Here is an 18328-nt window from a genome sequence, read left to right as displayed (position 1 = left end):
CATCACCCAGGACTGAGATGTTTGAAGTGTAGGCATTTACAACTAAACAAGTCACTTAGTTAGTTTATAAGCAAGATCACATCAAAGAAACACAACTGGTGAAATTATTTTATCCTCTTAACAGAGACCGTCTGGATAAAACAGAAACACTGTATTTGGAAGGTAAATTAGATTCTATGCCAAGAGATTCTTTAATTATTCAGATATGGCCCTGTAGGTCTAATAAAGTCTTTCTCATGTTGAAGATATATCAAGAACAGCATTTTTTTCTGCATTCAGCAGCCTAGTACCACCTCAGAGAGTTAACAAACAAACAAATATTTACTGTATTTGTGATCTTACAAAAAGAAAACACATATTAAAAGCTGGCATTTCTTCCTCAGTTGCCAATTTTTCTTAGGAAGAAAATTACTCAACTATAGGAATCTCTTTTAGAACAGAGGAATTCTTCTCTATGTGAATGATTTTATCTCTTATAGTGACCCCATATGGCAGGTTTCCTGCTACCAGAGTTCTTGAGATTTTACCAGATTAACATTAGTACTTTTCATCTTAGAGTTCTGTTTTGATATTAACTTCACTGTATCTTTGCTTTGAGGGCTACATTAATTATGAACAGGAATCATCCAGCATTTATCATTGCAGATAGCAGAGAAATCAGAAGATAATCATGATACAGATTAATTAACTATGGGTGACCTGAATTGCTTAATAGCCTTGGTTCATTTGTAATTTTCTTATAATGTGATCAAATGTTTGGTCATAGTCATAGGTCAAGCAATGTAAGATATAGGACTGTCATATTGGAAATAATAACCCTAAGAAAACTGTATTGTACTGCAGTGAATAACTAATTAAACACTACACCCTTTCTGAATGATTCATGTATCTGTCTGTCTATGTTTTAATTAGGTGGGGATATCAGTCAGAAACAGCAATGTGATTTACCACTGAGCATTCAGCAATGATACAGCTTTGGTTTTGGTATTCATAACCCAAAAATAATACTGGAAAACTTTGAAATTTTTGAGAAAAGATGCACAAAGCTAATCAGGAAGGGAGTTTTAAAAATATGAGTTGTATAATCTTTTAGATATAGAGATTAATAATCTTGAATTCTGCAAAGAGAAGTCTTTTCATAGGAAAAAGTCTGTTCAAGCAACAGCCAATGTAACATGATCAAGTGACAAAGGGCTAAGCTAAAAAGTGAAGCTAAAAATGAGATGCTCATCATTTAACAGTGACTGTTAACAATTCCTGTTACATGGCCTCAGCCAGAAGTTTCAGCATTAATACAGGACTCTGATTCTGTGACCTGAGCTACACAGGCTAAACAAGATTGTTTTAACAATCCCTTATGACCTCAAAGTTCATGAATCTTTGAGCCTTGGATCTTCTTCTACCACTTTGGAGAAGTGATCCCTGAAACTTCCAGGTTTTCAAGAATTTTCTTCTTTTAGTCACTGCTATATGAACAGTTTCCTATATCCTGGATGTGTGTCTTCCTCAAAATTTGAGACAACCAGAGACCGTATAATTTAATACCACAAAAATTCAGATAATAAAACCTCCATCTAATAATAAAATCATCTTGTTCTTTATACTTTTTGAGGAAACCTGTTTTGACCCCTGAACTGACAAGAAGTTCATGAAACCCTGGAACTATTTAGACTGGGAAAGTTTTTGCATTTAAAATACCAGAACACTAGTCCACAAAAAAATGTTTGTGGTTGTGATGAAACTTTATCTCGTACCTCCAGTTTCAGAGAAACCGATCTCTAGTTTCGGGTACTTTATGCTGCGGTCCTGGAGGAGTTACATTCTCTCAGCGCAGATCTGCACAGAGCCAATACATACGGAGTGACTCATGGTGTATTTAGATTAAGCAGCTCAAGAAGAAACCTCGGGGTTCCCTGTGCTGTGCCTCTGCTGCTCCGGAGGGGAACCACGCAGCCTGCACCTTCTCTGTGCTTAGAGTCCATTGAAACTGTGACCCGTGGAAACATAAATAGAAAACTCCCGTGTAGTGGCAGTGACACAGTCCTGCTGAAGTGACACAGTCCTGCTGAAGTGACACAGCCCTGCTGAAGTGACAGTCCTGCTGAGTCACCTGCAGCAGCGAACAGCAGGGAAAGGCTGTGCTTAACAAGGCGCCAGACCATGACATCACCCGAGTCTGACAGGGTGACAGGAGCCCTGAGGCACCTCAGCCCCTGTGGGCAAACTGCCCCACGAGGAAAACAGCCCGTGGAGAAAAATTAACTCGACCTTGAGTCGGGAAGTGTATTTCCCAGGGGCTGTCCCGGTGAGACAGTGAAACGAGGTGAGGAAAGAATCACGGAATGGTTTGAGTTAGAAGAGAACTTCAAGATCATCCAGTTGCAAGTCCTGCAACTTGCACTAGGCCAGGCTGCTCAGAACCCCATCTAGCCTTCCAGTGATGGAGCAACAGCTGGGGACTCCTCTTGTTTGAGTTAGGTCCCCCCCTTGTTGCTTAAAACTTGGTTATGCCAACCTGGAAATCGCGTGACTGTAAATCACAAATCCCACCACTAGTTTTTAATGGGGCCATTGGTATCTTAGCCCCTCAGCCCTGCACCCTAAGCCCTCAGCCTTCAGCCCTGAGCTCCTCAACCCCTCAGCCTTCAGCCCTAAGCCCCTCAACCCCTCAGCTCTCAGTCCCTGAGCCCCTCATCCTTCCAACTCTCAAATCGTAGTCCCTCAGCTCCCACCTCTCATCTTTCATTCCTCAGTCCTGAGACCTCAACACCTGAGACCTCAGCTCCCAGCCCCTCTTCCCCTCAGCGCTCTCATCCCAAAGCCCCGCCCCCGTCCGACCCGCCGCACGCACTGCCATTCTGATTGGTCACAGCTCTTAGAGTGACAGGGAAGTTAACCAATCATGATGCGCAGAGTGTAACGGGCGGGGCAGGTTCCCGTGCGCGGCCCGGGCGCTCCGCCCCACCCCGCGGGGCGGGCCCGGGCGGCGCTGAGGGCGGGAAGGCGCCGCTGTCCCGAGGGAAGGAGCTGCTGCCCGCGGGGAAGGAGCCGCCCTGTCTCCGCTGTGCCATGGAGGACGTGCTGCCCTCGGGCCTGCTGGAGATCTGTCTGCTGGTCGGTGCGCCCACAGAGCGGGTGCGGGCGCTGCTCCAGGTGAGCGGGGTTCGGGCGGGCGGTGCAAGTGCGTGGGGCTGGGTTTGTCAGCGCATGGAGCTGAAATATCCCAGCAGAAAGTTGTTTTGACAGGCGAACGTCAGCAAACCTGGGAGAATTTGGTAGCGGTGTGATGTAGCTGCACTTTTCCAAAGGTCTGAGTTTAGATTGAGAACTCACTGTAGGTTTATGTAGGCAGGGACAACAAAACGCTTAACCATGCGTTCTTTACTGGGTGTTACTCCACGTCCTGTCTTCCGCTGGAGAGAAAAGCAAAAGAATAAAGGTTAGTAACTTGTATCCTCAGGAAAACACGAGATCTAAATCCCCGTGAGCTCAAGTGCTCTGAGTTTGGCGTAACCTGAACCACTTGGATACGGCAGGAGCCGATGGGTCGGTTACTGCTTTGAATATGTGGTTTAGAATTTGTTTATAGTTATTCACATGTGGGTTCACGATGACAGCCCTCCTCCTCCTGGTTCTGCTTGGTTCAAGTGTGCTGGTGGGTTTGTTCCATACCTATGAGCTGCTCCGCAGTGGGAAGAGCTGTGGTGCCAGCACGTGCAAAAAAAGCCAGACAGCTCCCAGGGATCTGAATTGCTCTGCTTGAACTTGAATTTGATTGCGCTCTAATAGCATTAGATAAAGAAGTCTTTGTTGGGCTTGTTCACTCACACAGGAGTTGGCTTTTGCTGATGTCAGCTTCTTAAGTGATAACAGCCAAGCAGAGGTTCACATTCCAGGATCTCATTCATGTGTACCTTCAGAATGTAAAATAGTTCCTAAATGTCAGCACCAGACTTTTGAAATCAGTGTGTACCTGGTGTTTTATCAGAAGCGTGAGAAGTGAACCCAAAGGCAGGGGACTTTCTTATTCATTCCAGTTTGCTTAGTTTGTTCTCACTTCTTTCTGAAAAAAAACCCCTGTGGAACAACAAATAAGAAATCAGCTAGCAGAAGCCATTCTGATATTCTGATCACAGTGCAGGTTCTGAATTGTTTCTTTGCTCAAGATACAAAAAGGTATGTGAAAAGAAAGTAGTCCCTTCTTTTGTCAATATGAACTTCAGTAAAAGTCTCTGCAAGCTGTTACACCATGGGGATTTCAGTCAGTGTCTTAGGGCAAGCTTACAGATTTACTCCACTTCCTTTTACTTCTGCAGCACTATCTAGGTGAGGAGAGTGGAATATGGTTTTATGGCTAATTTTAGTGACTGTAGAAAGAAAATACTTTACTGAGAGAAGATAACATCCCAAATGAAAGTAGTGGATCTCATGATATTTACAGATTAAATAGTCGGTAAAAATCCTAGTAGCACTTCAAATCATAGTCTTCACAGTGTGTTGGTGCATTCTTAATTGTACTGAAATATGGAGTGATAAAGCAAATAAAGTCAATGGGAATATGATATAACCCACCCCCAAAGTAAGAAAAGTTCTATATGACTGACCTGTTGTCAGTGGGGACTCCAGGAAAAAAAATGTAGTTTTCCACTGAAGCTCCTGAAACAGAAGTTTCTGGGCTGTCATCCATTGCTTATCCTTATTGCCAAGAAAATTGTCACGCTGAGATTTCAGTTTGAAAAGATCAAAGGCTGCTATTTTCAGCTAGAGATTTCTTTCTTAGCACTGGAAGTGTGTGTTTTGTAAGAATGAAACGTACAGAAGTTATGCTTCTTTTCCTTAAGTTATCTACAGCTATAAAGCTGGCTTTTGGTTTGCCTAGCATGCACAAGCTGTCTGTGACATGGTTCAGATCTTCTAAAGGTTCCATCAGTGTGCTCTGCATCTGCCCACCACAGTCAGTGGTACAGAGCTTGTCTTGTGCTTTCTGGCCCTGCTGATGCAGACATAACCACCAAAACAAATTTTCCTGCTTCTGTAATGCCTCCCTGGCTGTCAAGGTGCTTGAAAGAAATTGGGTGTTATCAGATTGAGCATCAGTCAGCAGTATGTGCTTGTTGCAGTCAAAAACACCTGGAAAAGCTCTAGAAGGGAATCCGTGGGAACCCTGGGAATCAACAAAGCCAAGTGCAAGGTGCTGCACCTGAATCAGGGCAGTCCCTACTGTTGGTACAGATTGGGTGATGCAGGAAGTCCTGCCAAGAAGGCCTTGGGAGTGCTGGTGGATGAGAGGTTGGACATGCCCTGGCCATGTGCACTTGCAGCCCAGAAAGCCAAACATGTCCTGGGCTGCATCCAAAGCAGTGTGGGCAGCAGGTGAGGGAGGAGATTCAGCCCCTCTGCTCTACCTGGAGTGCATCCAGCTCTGGGCTCCTAAGCACAGGAAAGATATGGAGCTCTTGGGATTGGGTCCAGAGGAGGGCCACAAAGTTTATTAGAGGAGCACCACTCATATGAGGAAAGGCTGAGAGAGTTGAGGGTGTTTGGCCCAAAGAAGAGAAGGTTCTGAGGTCACATTATTGCAGACTTTGAGTAACTGAAGGGGCTCCAAGAGACCTGGAGAGGGATTTCTGACAAGAGCATGGAGTGATAGAACAGGGGGAGAAGCTTCAACTGATAGAGGCAGGGTTAGATTAGATGTTAGGGAGAATTTTACTGTGAGAGTGGTGAGGCACTGGCACAGGTTGCTCAGGGAAGGTGTGGATGCACCATCCCTGGAAGTGTCTAAGGTCAGATTGGGTAGGGCATTGGGTGGTTTGGTCTTGTGGAAGATGCCCCTGCCCATGGCAGGAGGATTCAAATGAGATGATAATTTCAGGTCCCTCCCAACCCAAGCTGTTTTGTGATTGTCTGAAAAGTAACTGTGTAATGGCCTGCATCATCAGGACTGTGGCTCACAGGCAAAGGGAAGGATTTATTAGTGTTACTGTTATTACTCAAAACCTGAGTTCACATCTGGAATACTGTCCCACATTTGGGTACCTTTATGCTGGAGAACTGCTGGCAAATGAGAGTGAAGCCAGAAGAAGCTGCACGGAGGGCTGGGGTATAAAGAAGGATCTCCTTCCAAAGGGACTTCTGAAACTTGACTGGATGAAACCCAATGCAAGCAGACCTAATGTCAGCCTTATCATTAGTTTGAGCAAAGAGTTGCACGTTAGGTATTAGAAATCTGCAGAGATCATCCTACAATTGTTTGGGTTGGAAGGGACCTTAAAGATCACCCAGTTCTGCCCCTGCTGTGGGGCAGGAGCACCTTCCCCTAAACCAGGCTGCTCAGAGCTTCATCCAGCCTGATTTTGGGCACTTCCAGAGATGGAGCATCCACAGCTTCTCTGGGCAACTTGTTCCAGTGCCTCACCACCCTCACAGTAAAGAATTTCTTTCTAATGCCTAATCTAAACTTGCCCTCTGTTGGTTTAAAACCATTCCCTTTTGTCCTATTACTGTGACCTAATTGGCCTACCCAGTCTAATTTTTCTAACGCTTTGTACTTTCTCTGCCTAATTGTTTGTTAAAGAAACCAATTCTTTCATGACATTCAAAGTGAAATTAACTTCTTCAGTGATGGGAAGAGGAGAATGAGGTCAAGGAAACACTAGACAGCTGAAGTCATGTTCTGATTTGTGGTTTCAACACACTGCTGTTTGTGTCTAAAGAGTGCAGTCATTGTAAAACTCTGTCTTGTATCAGTGTTCTTTAGCAGTGCTGTTACAGGAACATTGTCAGCAAATGGGGATGGAATAAAATCCCCCACTTCTGTCTGTAAGAAGCTATGTATGATGCAAGGAGATTGGTAGCAAGAAGCTACAAAAGGGAAGTATTTCGAAGTGAAGAAGTAACAGTAGCAGTAGAAAAGATAAAATGTTCAAAGAACAGCAGAAACAAGCGAATATTGTTCTGTTGCTGCCTATTCACTATCCCTGAACGCAAGGACTAAGAAAATGTGACTTCAGCTGAGACATTAATATGAGCTGACTTAAAGGCTGGAGACTGAGTCAGTGGGTCAGTGACAGTGCTGGCAGTGCTCTTCTGTGGGGGAAAATGGTGTTTAATGTCTCTGTAGTAGTTCAAGACATCAAGGATCTGCCATTTCAGGAGCTGTGAGGCCATTAAATCGCTGGCTGTCATCCAGCACTTTGGAGCATGGAGATGCCTCAGTCTAAGTTCAGGGATTGCCCTGTCAGAGCAAGTCTGTATGAAAACCTCAGCAGGGCAAATCTGCCAAGTTGAGATTGCTTCTGTTGGAGTAAGTCTGTGTTTTTCTTGCATAACTGCCTCAGGGCTGAGCCTTAATTCTTAATTTCCTCCTGAAATGTTTAACTGCATGTTAGTTTGAGGATGATCATTGTGAATTTATCTGTTTCCAGTTTCTTCACTGCCTTTGTCAGCTGCCAGCTAAGGAAATTACACTAGAAATTCTTAGCATGCAAGGATGTGAGCACTCTGTACCCCAATTCATGATGTGCATTTTAAAGTCATTGCTATCTTTTGACCATCCTACTGGACACTTACCTGAACTTCTTTTTTTCCACTCCAGTCTATGTTAATTAAAAATGTGTTTTTTCACTACTTATTTTTAGTGAAGTATATTCGTTTGAATATCCTATTATAGATATGGTGTAGTTTATAGTATATAAGATACCATAACTAATATATCATGGAGCATTTCTTCACATTTTTCCTATGATGCTCAAATGTGGAAAAAAACTCTTAGTGGACGTATCTGCTGGGACATAAGAGCTGAGACTTCTGTCTCAATACCTGGACAATGGAAGATTAGCAGCAGAGTTTTCTATGTTGTAGTTATTTAAAAAAAAAAAGGGGAAACAATGGGTGAGGCCAGCAGTGGTTCTCAGGGAGCATCTTACGTCATATCTGGTGATAAAAGCAGCATGTATGCTTCACCTCATCTGATTTTGAAGATGTTTGCAAAAAGTTGAAAATGAAACAACTTTTTACCACAGTGGGGCTCGCCTTTCCTGTTTCTAAATATCCGTTGGTCAAACAAAGGTTTTACTTGTTTATTTAACCTTGCAGGAAGAATTAAAATTGCAATGAAGTAATTGGAAATGCATCTGCTTGGCTCGACTATATGGTCAAGAGTACAAAAAGTGCTCCCAAGTACCAGGAAATCTCTCTGATCACTTCCTCCACAGCTTTTCATTGCAGGGCAGTGAGGGCTTTCAGGCTGGTCAAACTTTGCAAAGCTGCCTGCAAAAAATGTTGTAATTTCATACCTGCACTTGACATGCCTGTTCCACTGAGTCATCAATACGTTGAGGAATTCTCATGGCTTCAGTGTCTTAAAGTTATGTTTATTGTAACAATGATTGTAGTTTTTAATTGTGCTTTGTTAATTGCCTTATAAAGTTAAGTGTCTTGTAAAACAAGACAACATTGTTGTTTATGTTGTTTGGGGTTTTTTTTTTGGTACACGTTATTTATTCTTAGTTGAAAGGAAGCTTTTCCTGAAGTTGAACAAAGACTTATCTAAGAGGCTCAGCTGTTTCTCTTTATTTTCATTTATTTGTTGCCTGGTTTCTCTTATTGCCAGTGTTTATTTTGAGTATAGCTTAAGTATATCTTAACACTGAAAAGGAGGAAATATGGTATTTGATACTCATTAGTTTCTTTTGCCAAGGTCATAATACTGATATGGGACATTTTGAATGGTGAAGGATTCCTTGCCTGCTAAAAATGCCCATGTTCCTTGTGTTAGCATGCATAAAACAAAAACTTAACAGAAAAAAGAATTATTTAGGAAGCAGAAAAATATATTCTAAAGCCACAATTTTATAGTAGAGAAAAACCAGGGTTAAAAATTATTAACAAACCTCAGGACACTTTCCTCATGCATATCAGGATGCATATCAATTTAGTGTTTGTTTTGTTTGTTGATTTTTTTCTATAGGGCACTCAGAGAAAACTCAGAAATCTTCCTCCCCTCGATCCAGAAGTTCTTTCTGTGTTTGTGCCTCCGTTTATCAGCAGAGATGATGTTCAGGTGATTAATTCTGGTAATAACTTCAATAAAAGCAAACGCCGATCCTTCCGAAAGAAAAAGGAGAGGCCCAAGATTGAAAATGTCAAGAGCTTCAACGGGGAGCAGAAAGCACCTGACACAGAAGATGTGGTTGTTCCAAAGGACATTGATCTTATTGCTTTGCCACAGCTCTGCTTCCCAGGTACATGAGGGTTCACACTTCTTGTTGAGAACTGTTTTAATGTAAATATTTCTTGAGTCATAGTTCAGTGCTTATTTTTTAGCCTTTGTTGGTAAATCTTGGCTTGAGTGAAGTGCAAACATGCACACACTTGAAAAATTATTTTTCACCCCAAAATGGCTAGCTCATGATCTCACTTTTTTTTTTTAGTGTTTTGATATACTTAAAGTAGTGAATATTTCTTCCAGGTTTAATTGGAGAGATTTTAATACATGTGTCATTATTGCAGACCTTTTTATTATCTTGGGGAAAAAAATGATTTAAACCCATTTATTGTATTTTGTCACTGAAAATGCAGAATAATTCCCCTTTTGCTTCTTCAGTAATATGCAGCTTCTGTAACAACCTTTAGTTCAAGTGGAATGTATATTACATTTCAATCTCTTAAAATGAAACATTTCTCTTGAAATTTGTCATGAAATGTCTTTCACACAGCTGTAGTTAAATATGTAATTAAAAATTCGGTTGCTGCCTTCATTTCAGGAGGACTTTATGTAACTTCTGAATCAAAAGAGGACCACATCCATTTCCTGGTCTTTACTGACGTTTGTGGTAACAGAACCTATGGTGTTGTTGCACAGTACTACCAGTCTATGCAAGTATGTTATTTAACTCATTCTTCTATTAAAACATTAAAATGTATAAAAGCAAAACACTTTGAAAGTACTGTGAGAGCTAATTTATCATATTAGTTAACAGGTATGTTTTTATGTTAGAAAGAGTAAAGGACAAATCATACTTTAATATTGCCATTTCAGTTTAAGTACTTTGGAACACATTGCAATAGAAAAAATAGTTACAGATTTCATTTAGGAGATTTGGATATTTAGGAGCTGACTTTATCCCCTGGATTTTTTTTTTTTTTTTTGGTAAAAGATTGTTCTTTCCAAACAATGAAAGATGTTCTTTGTAAATACATTTTGTGGTGAAATTCTTTTTAATGCATGTTTAAAAGTCTTGTAGGCTGACATTTTTCTGAAGAAAGGGAGATAGACATCCAAATCCCTTTGAAATATAGAGGGAATTGGATATCACATCTCCAAGGTTCTCAGGAAAGTATCAGCCATAAATTCATGATTAACAGAAAGGCATTAATGTGCAGTTTTCTTGCAGGATGGCTCCACCTCCTCGAATGGGCAGAGCCATTGGGAATCTGCACAGACTGGGAAGGTGCCTGTGTGTTTTGTACCCTGTGCTGTTTGTGTTATATCCAGATACCCCTATTTTAGTGCCCTCAAGGATTGTCTCTCTAGGTAAGATTTGCTCCCCTGTGTGTTTCTGCTGGAAATGACTGCAGGTTTTTAATACCTGAATTTGCTTGATGTGGTCAGGAGAGCTGTGTGATGCTAAAGCAGTGGTTAGTTTTATGTTAAGATTGTGTGGGAGAGGAAAAGTAGAAATGTTATGTCAATGTTGCCTAAGACTGTAAGTGCAAATTCTGGATACCAAGGCAATTAGTTATGATGTCTTCATTTTCTTTGGGGGTTTTTGCTAATGTGTAGGAAATGGATATTTTACAGATATTTTTGGTTTTTTTGAAAGAGGGTTAACTGTAATTTTGCCACTCTTATGAAAATTGCTTTCAAAGCACAAAAAGCATTATAATGGACCAAATAAATGTCATAAGAACATTAATATATTTATTAATAAGCAATTAATAACACTTTAGGGAAATAATCCAAGTCACTGGTGGAGGTAGAGTGTTGTAGAACTAGGAGAGAAATTCTTAGGATACACTGGTTAGAAACAAATACTCTGCAGTGTAGATGATTTAAAAGATACATGGATCTATTTTTGTTATTAAGTAATTTCACTTATTTTGAGGATACTTTATGGTTAAATTGCTAAGATTTATTTGCACCTATTTTGGATGAAAACCTTCTCACATCAGGGAACCTGTCTGTGTATATTGGACATTACTGTGTGTCTTCACTTACAGATCTGTTGTCCAAAGATAGAAGAGGTTTACTTCACTAAATTTCAGCCAAGCTTTCTAGAGCCAAATCTGAATCCAGTTGCAAGTATTTGCTTCTTGTATGTAAGTTGAAAGATGTTGGAGTTTTAGGTTGGAGCTTGAGTCTTCCCCTTTGTTCTGCTGGTGCTTGTATCCTGAGCAGATGGCAAGGGAGCACTCCCTGGGTACCAGCTGATATGCATCTCCAGACCAAACCTGAGCATTCATTTTCCCACCCCATGCACCTCTTCTTCCCTGTTCTGTGGATTTGGATCTTCTTGGAGCACTGACTGGCTTTCTCTGGGTTGCATGAAGAGAGCCCTGGAGGAGCAGAGCAGTGCCTTCTTCCTGGGCATTTTAGACATTGGCTCAAAAAGGCTGTGAGATCAGAAATTAGTCACTCTGGCAGCCCTTTTAAGGGCATGTACCTCTGCTCTGTCATTTTTAAAGCATTAGTGAAAGGGTTTAATGTGGACAGGGGACTTCAACATGATGGAAACAGGGTGTGCACAGGTCAGTGTGAAATCAAAATAAATGTTCAGTGAAATAAAAAGGAAATGATTGTTTTCCTTTTTCCTTTCATGGCCAGATCACTCCCCTCCACTTTATATTTAAGTGAATTACATCAGCCCTTGGCACTGCAGGAACTGATTCACTGCTGCCTTTTGTAAGCCTCAAATCTCAAGTCACTGCTAATCTGCATATGGAATTCTTCCAGCTGTGACTGCAACTGTGGCTACTGTTTTCATCCAGCTTTTATAGTGGGATTCCTGCTGCTTTTATACTGTGAGCTCAGCCTGTGAGAGAGTTCACCTCACACCAGCTTCCCACTGAGTGGGAAATAGTATGGATTCAGCTTGGCAGTTACAGTACTCATCATGGTTTATGTAGAGTATTCATAAGTGACTAATTCCTTCTCTGAAATGAGACATTTCTGAGCTGGGAGAAGCAGTCAATTGGCAAATGGATTTTAAAAGCACTTGTTGGGGGGGAAGTGGGAAAATCTTCAGGGCAACCATGGAAAATTCCAAATGTTGTAAAAGTGTTTCTAGTTCTTGCATGTGTTTAGAGGAGACAGTAACCAGACAGAGTTAACCCTGTAGATCTGCTTCTGCCTCTGCATGGGTATTTTAAACTTTGTAATTATTTAAGCATTATAATTAAACACCTCTGCCTTGATCACATATAGTGGGGTCTGGCACCTATTTAAAGCATTAATGTCCACAGATGGCTTTTCTCTTTTGAGTCAGTACTGAGAAGAGTTCAGATTGATCCCTACAATCTGAGTTTAAAGTGATTTGTAAATATGTGCATAATTATACGGACGTTCAACAGGACAATAACCTTCCAGGTTAGTCTTGTGTGTTGTCCTGGTCCTTTAACAGGGGGATTTTTCATACAGCTGCACAGCTCTTCTCCTTTTTGCTGCTACATCTGTGAGATGGGAGGTAGTGTGTAACTGGAAGGAGGTGGGGGGGAATGCCAGTGACAGCTGAATTTAGTGTTGGCATTTCCCACGGTACTGGAAACTCAGCTGTTTAGGCTTCCATTAAATTATTCATATTCTGGTTTTTTGGGTTTTTTTTGTTTTTTTTTTTTTTTTAATTTCCTTTTTCTTTATAGCATTTAATGGTTCATTTTAGAATGTCTGCCCTTCTGGTTTTGGTGTCTTGGTTTTTTTTTTTTTTTAGTAAGTGTTTCACATGCTAGAGTACACTAGGGTGGAAGGAAGGGAAAGGGTGGAGAGGCATCAGTTTTCCTTATTTTGGTTGTACTACTGAAATGTTTCCAAGTGGCATGAAGCAGCTGCTAGGGTGTGTGGCTGTTCTGAATGCAACATAAACAATTGCAGCCAAGACCTCTATGAAATATTTTGAGTGTAGTGCCCTGTACAGCTGGAGATGTTCTGACCTTTTGGGATATTACAAAGCACAGACATTGTATTTCTGTAAACCAGAAAGGGAGTTATTGTGTGTCTTCAGATAACTAGTGGGTTAAAAATCTATTTAAGTGTTTTCATTCCTTGAATGTACTCAGGTAGCACTGCCTCTTTTACTTAACAGATAATAACACCTTCAACAGCACACTTGTATCCTTGGTATGCTGCAGAGGTGTTTTGCAGGATGCCTCAACTGATTAATCATTCTCTAGTCAGGAGCTCTGACAGCACTTGCTGGTGGACCTCAAACCACCTATTTCTACTGTGGAGGCCTTTCATTGTGATACCTAGTGCAAGAATGCTGTTGCTCCTGAAGATCTGATGTTGAGGTAGCATCTAAAGGGGTTCTGCTTCCATTCAGAATGGCTTTTTGCAGCAAAAGGTTTCCTTTTCTCCAGAATTCTATGCACAGATTATTTTCTTCAGTATCTAAGTGCACAGAATTGCTTATAGGTGAGGTGGTACTTGTTTTCAGTCAGAAAAATCATCAAAAGTATAATTTTTACATAAGTATTCCTAGATAAAATCCAGGTTCCTAATCTTTTTCAAGTGGCAGAATAGAAATCACAACTGAAAATTTAACCAAACTGAGATATACAGGCAACATCAAGCTATAAATCCATGTAGGTGCAAGGGAATCTGCAAGCTGTCATCATGGTAATGAAGGTCTTTGTATTCTGTGCCATTAATTTTATAACTAATTCCATATTGCTAGCACACAGTGCTTCCAAATCCAGAACATTTTGTGTGGGGTGTGTCTGCTTTTGTCCAAAGCAAGCAGATGTGCACCTAAATGGTTTCACAGCACAGTGGCTGTTGGATTATTCTACATTTTTTGAAAAGGTTCAGTTTAACTCGAGAGGTTTTGGCACTTTGCACATGTAGTATTACTTCAATCTGTTTTACTGCATGAAAAGTGAAATATTCCTGGCAGTAATCTCCTGGATGAACTCCTGTCTTGGATGGATGAATAGGCTCCATTCAAACAGTAAATCTTCCAACCTGTGTATTCATCCTTTCAACTGCCTTGAGAAGAGGTGGGAGTGTGCAAACAGCTCCCAGCACTGAGGCAGTACAAAGGGCCTATTCTGAGCTGCTCCTGCTTTCTGAAACACCTGGCTGTGGGCAGTTAATAGCAGTAATGAAAGGTTCATAAACTCCTTAGCTCTCCTCTTGAGTGTTTCAGAGATTACTTCATTTATTTCTGCAGACGTTTGCAGTGCAGAGCTGTCAGCTGCTGTTAGGCTGCATTAATAGGCACCGTGTCCTGATTAGGGAGCTCTGCCTGTCCTCTGTACATCTGCTGCTTCCTCAGTCACGTTGTTTCTGTTGTGGCATTTACTGGATGTCTTGATAAGACCTTTTTGTCTCAAAGAAAAGGAAAAAAAGACAAGTCTACTTATTCTGTTGGGCCAAATCTGAGGCATCACTAAGTGTGACAAAATATTTGTTTAAATTGATGGTTCTACTGTCTGGTTTTCTTTGATACTTCTTAAATCCCTCTTTCTCTGCACCCCTGAAGAGCTGATGGACTTTTTGGGAATATGTATGTAAGAGCCCTTTCCTCAAATAGGAAAATAGTGAATTTAAGTATTTCATTTAAAAGTGCAGTAATACATGACAGAATATGCTGGGTTTTTTTCCTGGAATCTAAATGCTGCACACAAATATAGAGTCCTGGATCCTTATATATCTCTTGACCTATTCAGTTGCTTCCTTCCTGAAGAGTAAGTGTTCTGCAGGAAACCAGTAAAACTGCAAACTGAAGTAAAACCTCCAGGGAGAAGACAACCATATTCAGTTCCTAGTTTCTGTATATGTAGATTTGCTGGCCTAGTTTTCTGATTTTGTAAATATTTGGGGGTTTTGCTATAAACGTACAAGTGAATCTTCTATTGAACAAAACACCCTCTGTGACCACATATATCCAACTTGGTAATTGTTACATTTCAGAAATGTAAATGTGCTGTGGGAGTTAATAGTTTTCAGTCTTGATTGTGTGTATGTTTAAAAGTTCCAGAATTTATTTGGTTTATAATATAAACCGTGTGACCTTGTTAGGGTAATACAGTTTTAAACCAGAAACATTTTGCAGGTTTGCACAAATGTTCCAAATCTTTGTGTGGGCAGGAATGGCAGCAAAGAGCAGTGTCCACACAGGCCTAAGCCTTATGCTAAATATGGCTCTTGCTTCACATTCCTCTGCAGTCAAACTCAGTTCTACAACCTCTCTTTTCCTCTGGTGCTGTTTTCTATCTCAGAGTTGGTGTGTGATGCTTGGGATGGGAGGAACACCAAGGTGGTGTTGCAGCTGTGGGTTTTGGTTCCTCAAGCAGTCTCTATAAGACACTTGCTGTAGCTACACCTCACCATCTCACCTCACATGTGGTTTCCTTTGGCCATCAAACCACTGGGCTATATCCTCTGATGGATATAATACAGCAATATTTTATGCATGGGAGTACAAAAAAAACTCTGCTTCTGTTACAGCAGCATCATTAAAATTTAATGAAGCTGCTCAAGTATCTAATAAATTAGAAATTAATTAGCTGAAATAATAGCTTCATTACTTTTAATAATTTTTTTCTAGATTATCAGCAGAAAGAGTTTTTTGTGTTTGCATGTTACTATTGATAAGTAATTTCCTACCATTTAATTACAGCTTACTAGTGCAGCTACGACCTTTCAGGGATTTAGATGTCGAGGAGCACATAAAGGAATTTGCAGCAAAGCTGTTTTTAATCCCCAGCCCGCCACCAGGACCACTCCACTTGGTAATTACTCCTCCTGAATTTCATAATGATTTTAACATTATGTCTTCTAAGATACTAAGATGCTGTTTTCAATAAACTGGGTGACGTTCATGAGTGTCAGGTCAGAGATTACTTGGTGATATGAAACTGATATCAATACCTGTACTTTAAAAATCAGGCTATGCATTATTAATAGAGAAAATAACAGTGTCACCAAGGTTCAGGTTAGAGTGCTGGCATGCCAGTCATGTTCTTTAGTTTTCAGTATTCCTCTGGGAAGGCTTTGGCTCATGCCAACTATTTGTGGTCTGAGATGATGCCTGGGCAGGTCTGGGAGCAGCAGAACACTGTGCAGTGGATGAAATGTTGAGTTGGCTGCTGCCTGGATAAAACCAAGCTGAGAGGGGAAACTCACATCAACATTTGTATTCAGTGCTGTGCATTTGTTGCTTTCTGAGGCTTCCCAAGTCAAGCCAGATGTCAGCTGGGTCAGTGATTTCAGCACACGCTCTGTTATGTACTGCAGTGGCTTCTAGGGAAGCAGAACTTCAGCCATGGACTTCTCCTTAGCTGCTTTCCTTGACCCTGGGATGAGGGGTTAGGAGTGGAGGAAAAATAGCATAGCTGGAAAATATCTGAGTGATTGGCTAAACCAGCTGTGAGTGCTGAAATATGCAGCACGTGCAGGACCCGACCCCCAGAGATTTGAGCTGAAGTATCTGAAACACTGAGAGACCTTGTTCTTTTGGCTTGTTTTATTTTCTTAGCATGACAACCTATGCTCACTTACTTTGTTTATATTTTTTGTGTTTCCTGTATGAATTTTATCAGTAGTTTCAATTTTCCAGTTGTATCTGCAAATATAAATTCAATTATTTTGTTATGCTTATAATAAATCAATTTAATTCTGTTAAAATATGTTTAAAAAAATTACTGACCAATCACCCTATGAGAAGGAGAGAAGCTCAAATTAGTCTTTCAAACTAGTAATTATATCTTTGAATATTTCCCTCTCTTTTTATTTCACTTTTCTGCAGTATGCAAATACCTGTCTTCTTACTCTCAATTAAAGGTAATATTTTGTAGTTGGAACTAAAACCTTGAATTAAATGTGCTGTGGGAACATTTTCATCAGGGAGTAAACATCTATTATTACAGGTATTTCATATGAAGCCTCTTCAAATAATAATTCCTTCACGAGAGGATCCAGACAGTCCAATTATTGACTTGGATCTTCATCTTCCATTGCTGTGTTTCAAGCCAGAGCAGGTGCTGCAGGTAAAACTAATACTTTTAAATGTTTTAGGGATTGACAGTATTGATAATTTGTAGTTTAAGAAAAAATCAAGATGTTTATTTACTAAAAAAACTTTATAAACCCAGGAATTCAGAATAGTCTTGGTTCTGAATATTAGACCTATGGCAAATAAATTATACTTATTCTTAAGATATTTTGTTATTTGCAGATTAGATTAAGGCATATTGCATTTCTTCCGATGTGGTTTAGAAATAGGTGTTAAATTTCTTAAGAATATATTTTTTTCATGCCGATTGACAGATTTCATTTTGAATTTTCGCTACATGCATTTTTACAAGATTTATAAGAATATTTTCATGTTTAAGAAAGGGGCCTATGGGAAGGATTGATGACTATTGGCACCCTCATACAAATAAAGTGTAAATGGTATATAAAGACAAGAAAATACAACAGGCTATTTGAATTTTTTCAGTGCTTCACTGATTCTTACAATAATATTGACAAGAGTGTCCTTTTTTAGGTTTCCTGATCCAAATTGCTGTTCAAAGGCCACCTGTGAAGTTAAATTAGGTTGTTTAAAGTCATCAGTATTATCTGAGACATTTTCTCTGAGAAACCTTCTCAATCATGAGAGTTGGCAGTTCTGCCTTATTTTTTGGGTTTTACCCACATGTGCGTGTATGAATAAAAGTATCTTACATCAGCTGCACCATTTAGGATTTATCTTGAAATGGCCATAAATATAGAAGGCTACTAAAAATAGAAGTTTTCTGTTTGACTCTTACAAATAGAGGAAATATTTGCATTTCTAGTGTGTTCTAGATACCTCTTTGCAAATATTTAACATTCTGGGTTTGTTTTCCAGATTATGACCTGTATTTTGACTGAGCAGAGAATTGTTTTCTTCTCTTCTGACTGGGCCCTGCTGACAATTGTTGCTGAATGCTTTATGTTGTACCTTCATCCTCTTCAGTGGCAGCACACTTTTGTGCCTATTCTGTCCCGGCAAATGCTGGATTTTGTGATGGCTCCAACATCTTTCCTCATGGGATGTCACATTGATCATTTTGATGAAGTGAGCACGGTATGTTTTACACCATTTCCCTCTTGATTTGTACTTGCAGTGCATTTGTCCCCTTC

General features: G+C 40.3%; 1 protein-coding gene across 2 annotated transcripts in view; it reads left to right on the top strand.

Annotated features, from left to right (window-relative positions):
* Nucleotides 1–2990: 2990 nt before the first annotated feature.
* Nucleotides 2991–18328, top strand: part of DENND3 (DENN domain containing 3) — a 32233-nt gene continuing 16895 nt past the window's right edge. Inside the window, exons 1-7 of one of the 2 annotated variants that reach the window (XM_056484779.1) lie at nucleotides 2991–3153; nucleotides 8972–9245; nucleotides 9768–9883; nucleotides 10398–10537; nucleotides 15840–15951; nucleotides 17089–17208; nucleotides 18054–18272. In XM_056484779.1, coding sequence (XP_056340754.1) covers nucleotides 3070–3153; nucleotides 8972–9245; nucleotides 9768–9883; nucleotides 10398–10537; nucleotides 15840–15951; nucleotides 17089–17208; nucleotides 18054–18272 — 1065 coding nt within the window. In that variant the 5' untranslated portion in view covers nucleotides 2991–3069. Of the gene's footprint in view, nucleotides 3154–8969; nucleotides 9246–9767; nucleotides 9884–10397; nucleotides 10538–15839; nucleotides 15952–17088; nucleotides 17209–18053; nucleotides 18273–18328 lie in introns of those variants that run through there. The other variant, XM_056484780.1, reaches the window with a different exon arrangement.

The sequence above is a fragment of the Oenanthe melanoleuca genome, chromosome 2 (genome assembly GCF_029582105.1).
Source record: "Oenanthe melanoleuca isolate GR-GAL-2019-014 chromosome 2, OMel1.0, whole genome shotgun sequence".
NCBI lineage: Eukaryota > Metazoa > Chordata > Aves > Passeriformes > Muscicapidae > Oenanthe > Oenanthe melanoleuca.
The sequence above is the reverse complement of the archived record's forward strand: the minus strand, read 5'-3'. Positions and strand labels throughout refer to the sequence as shown.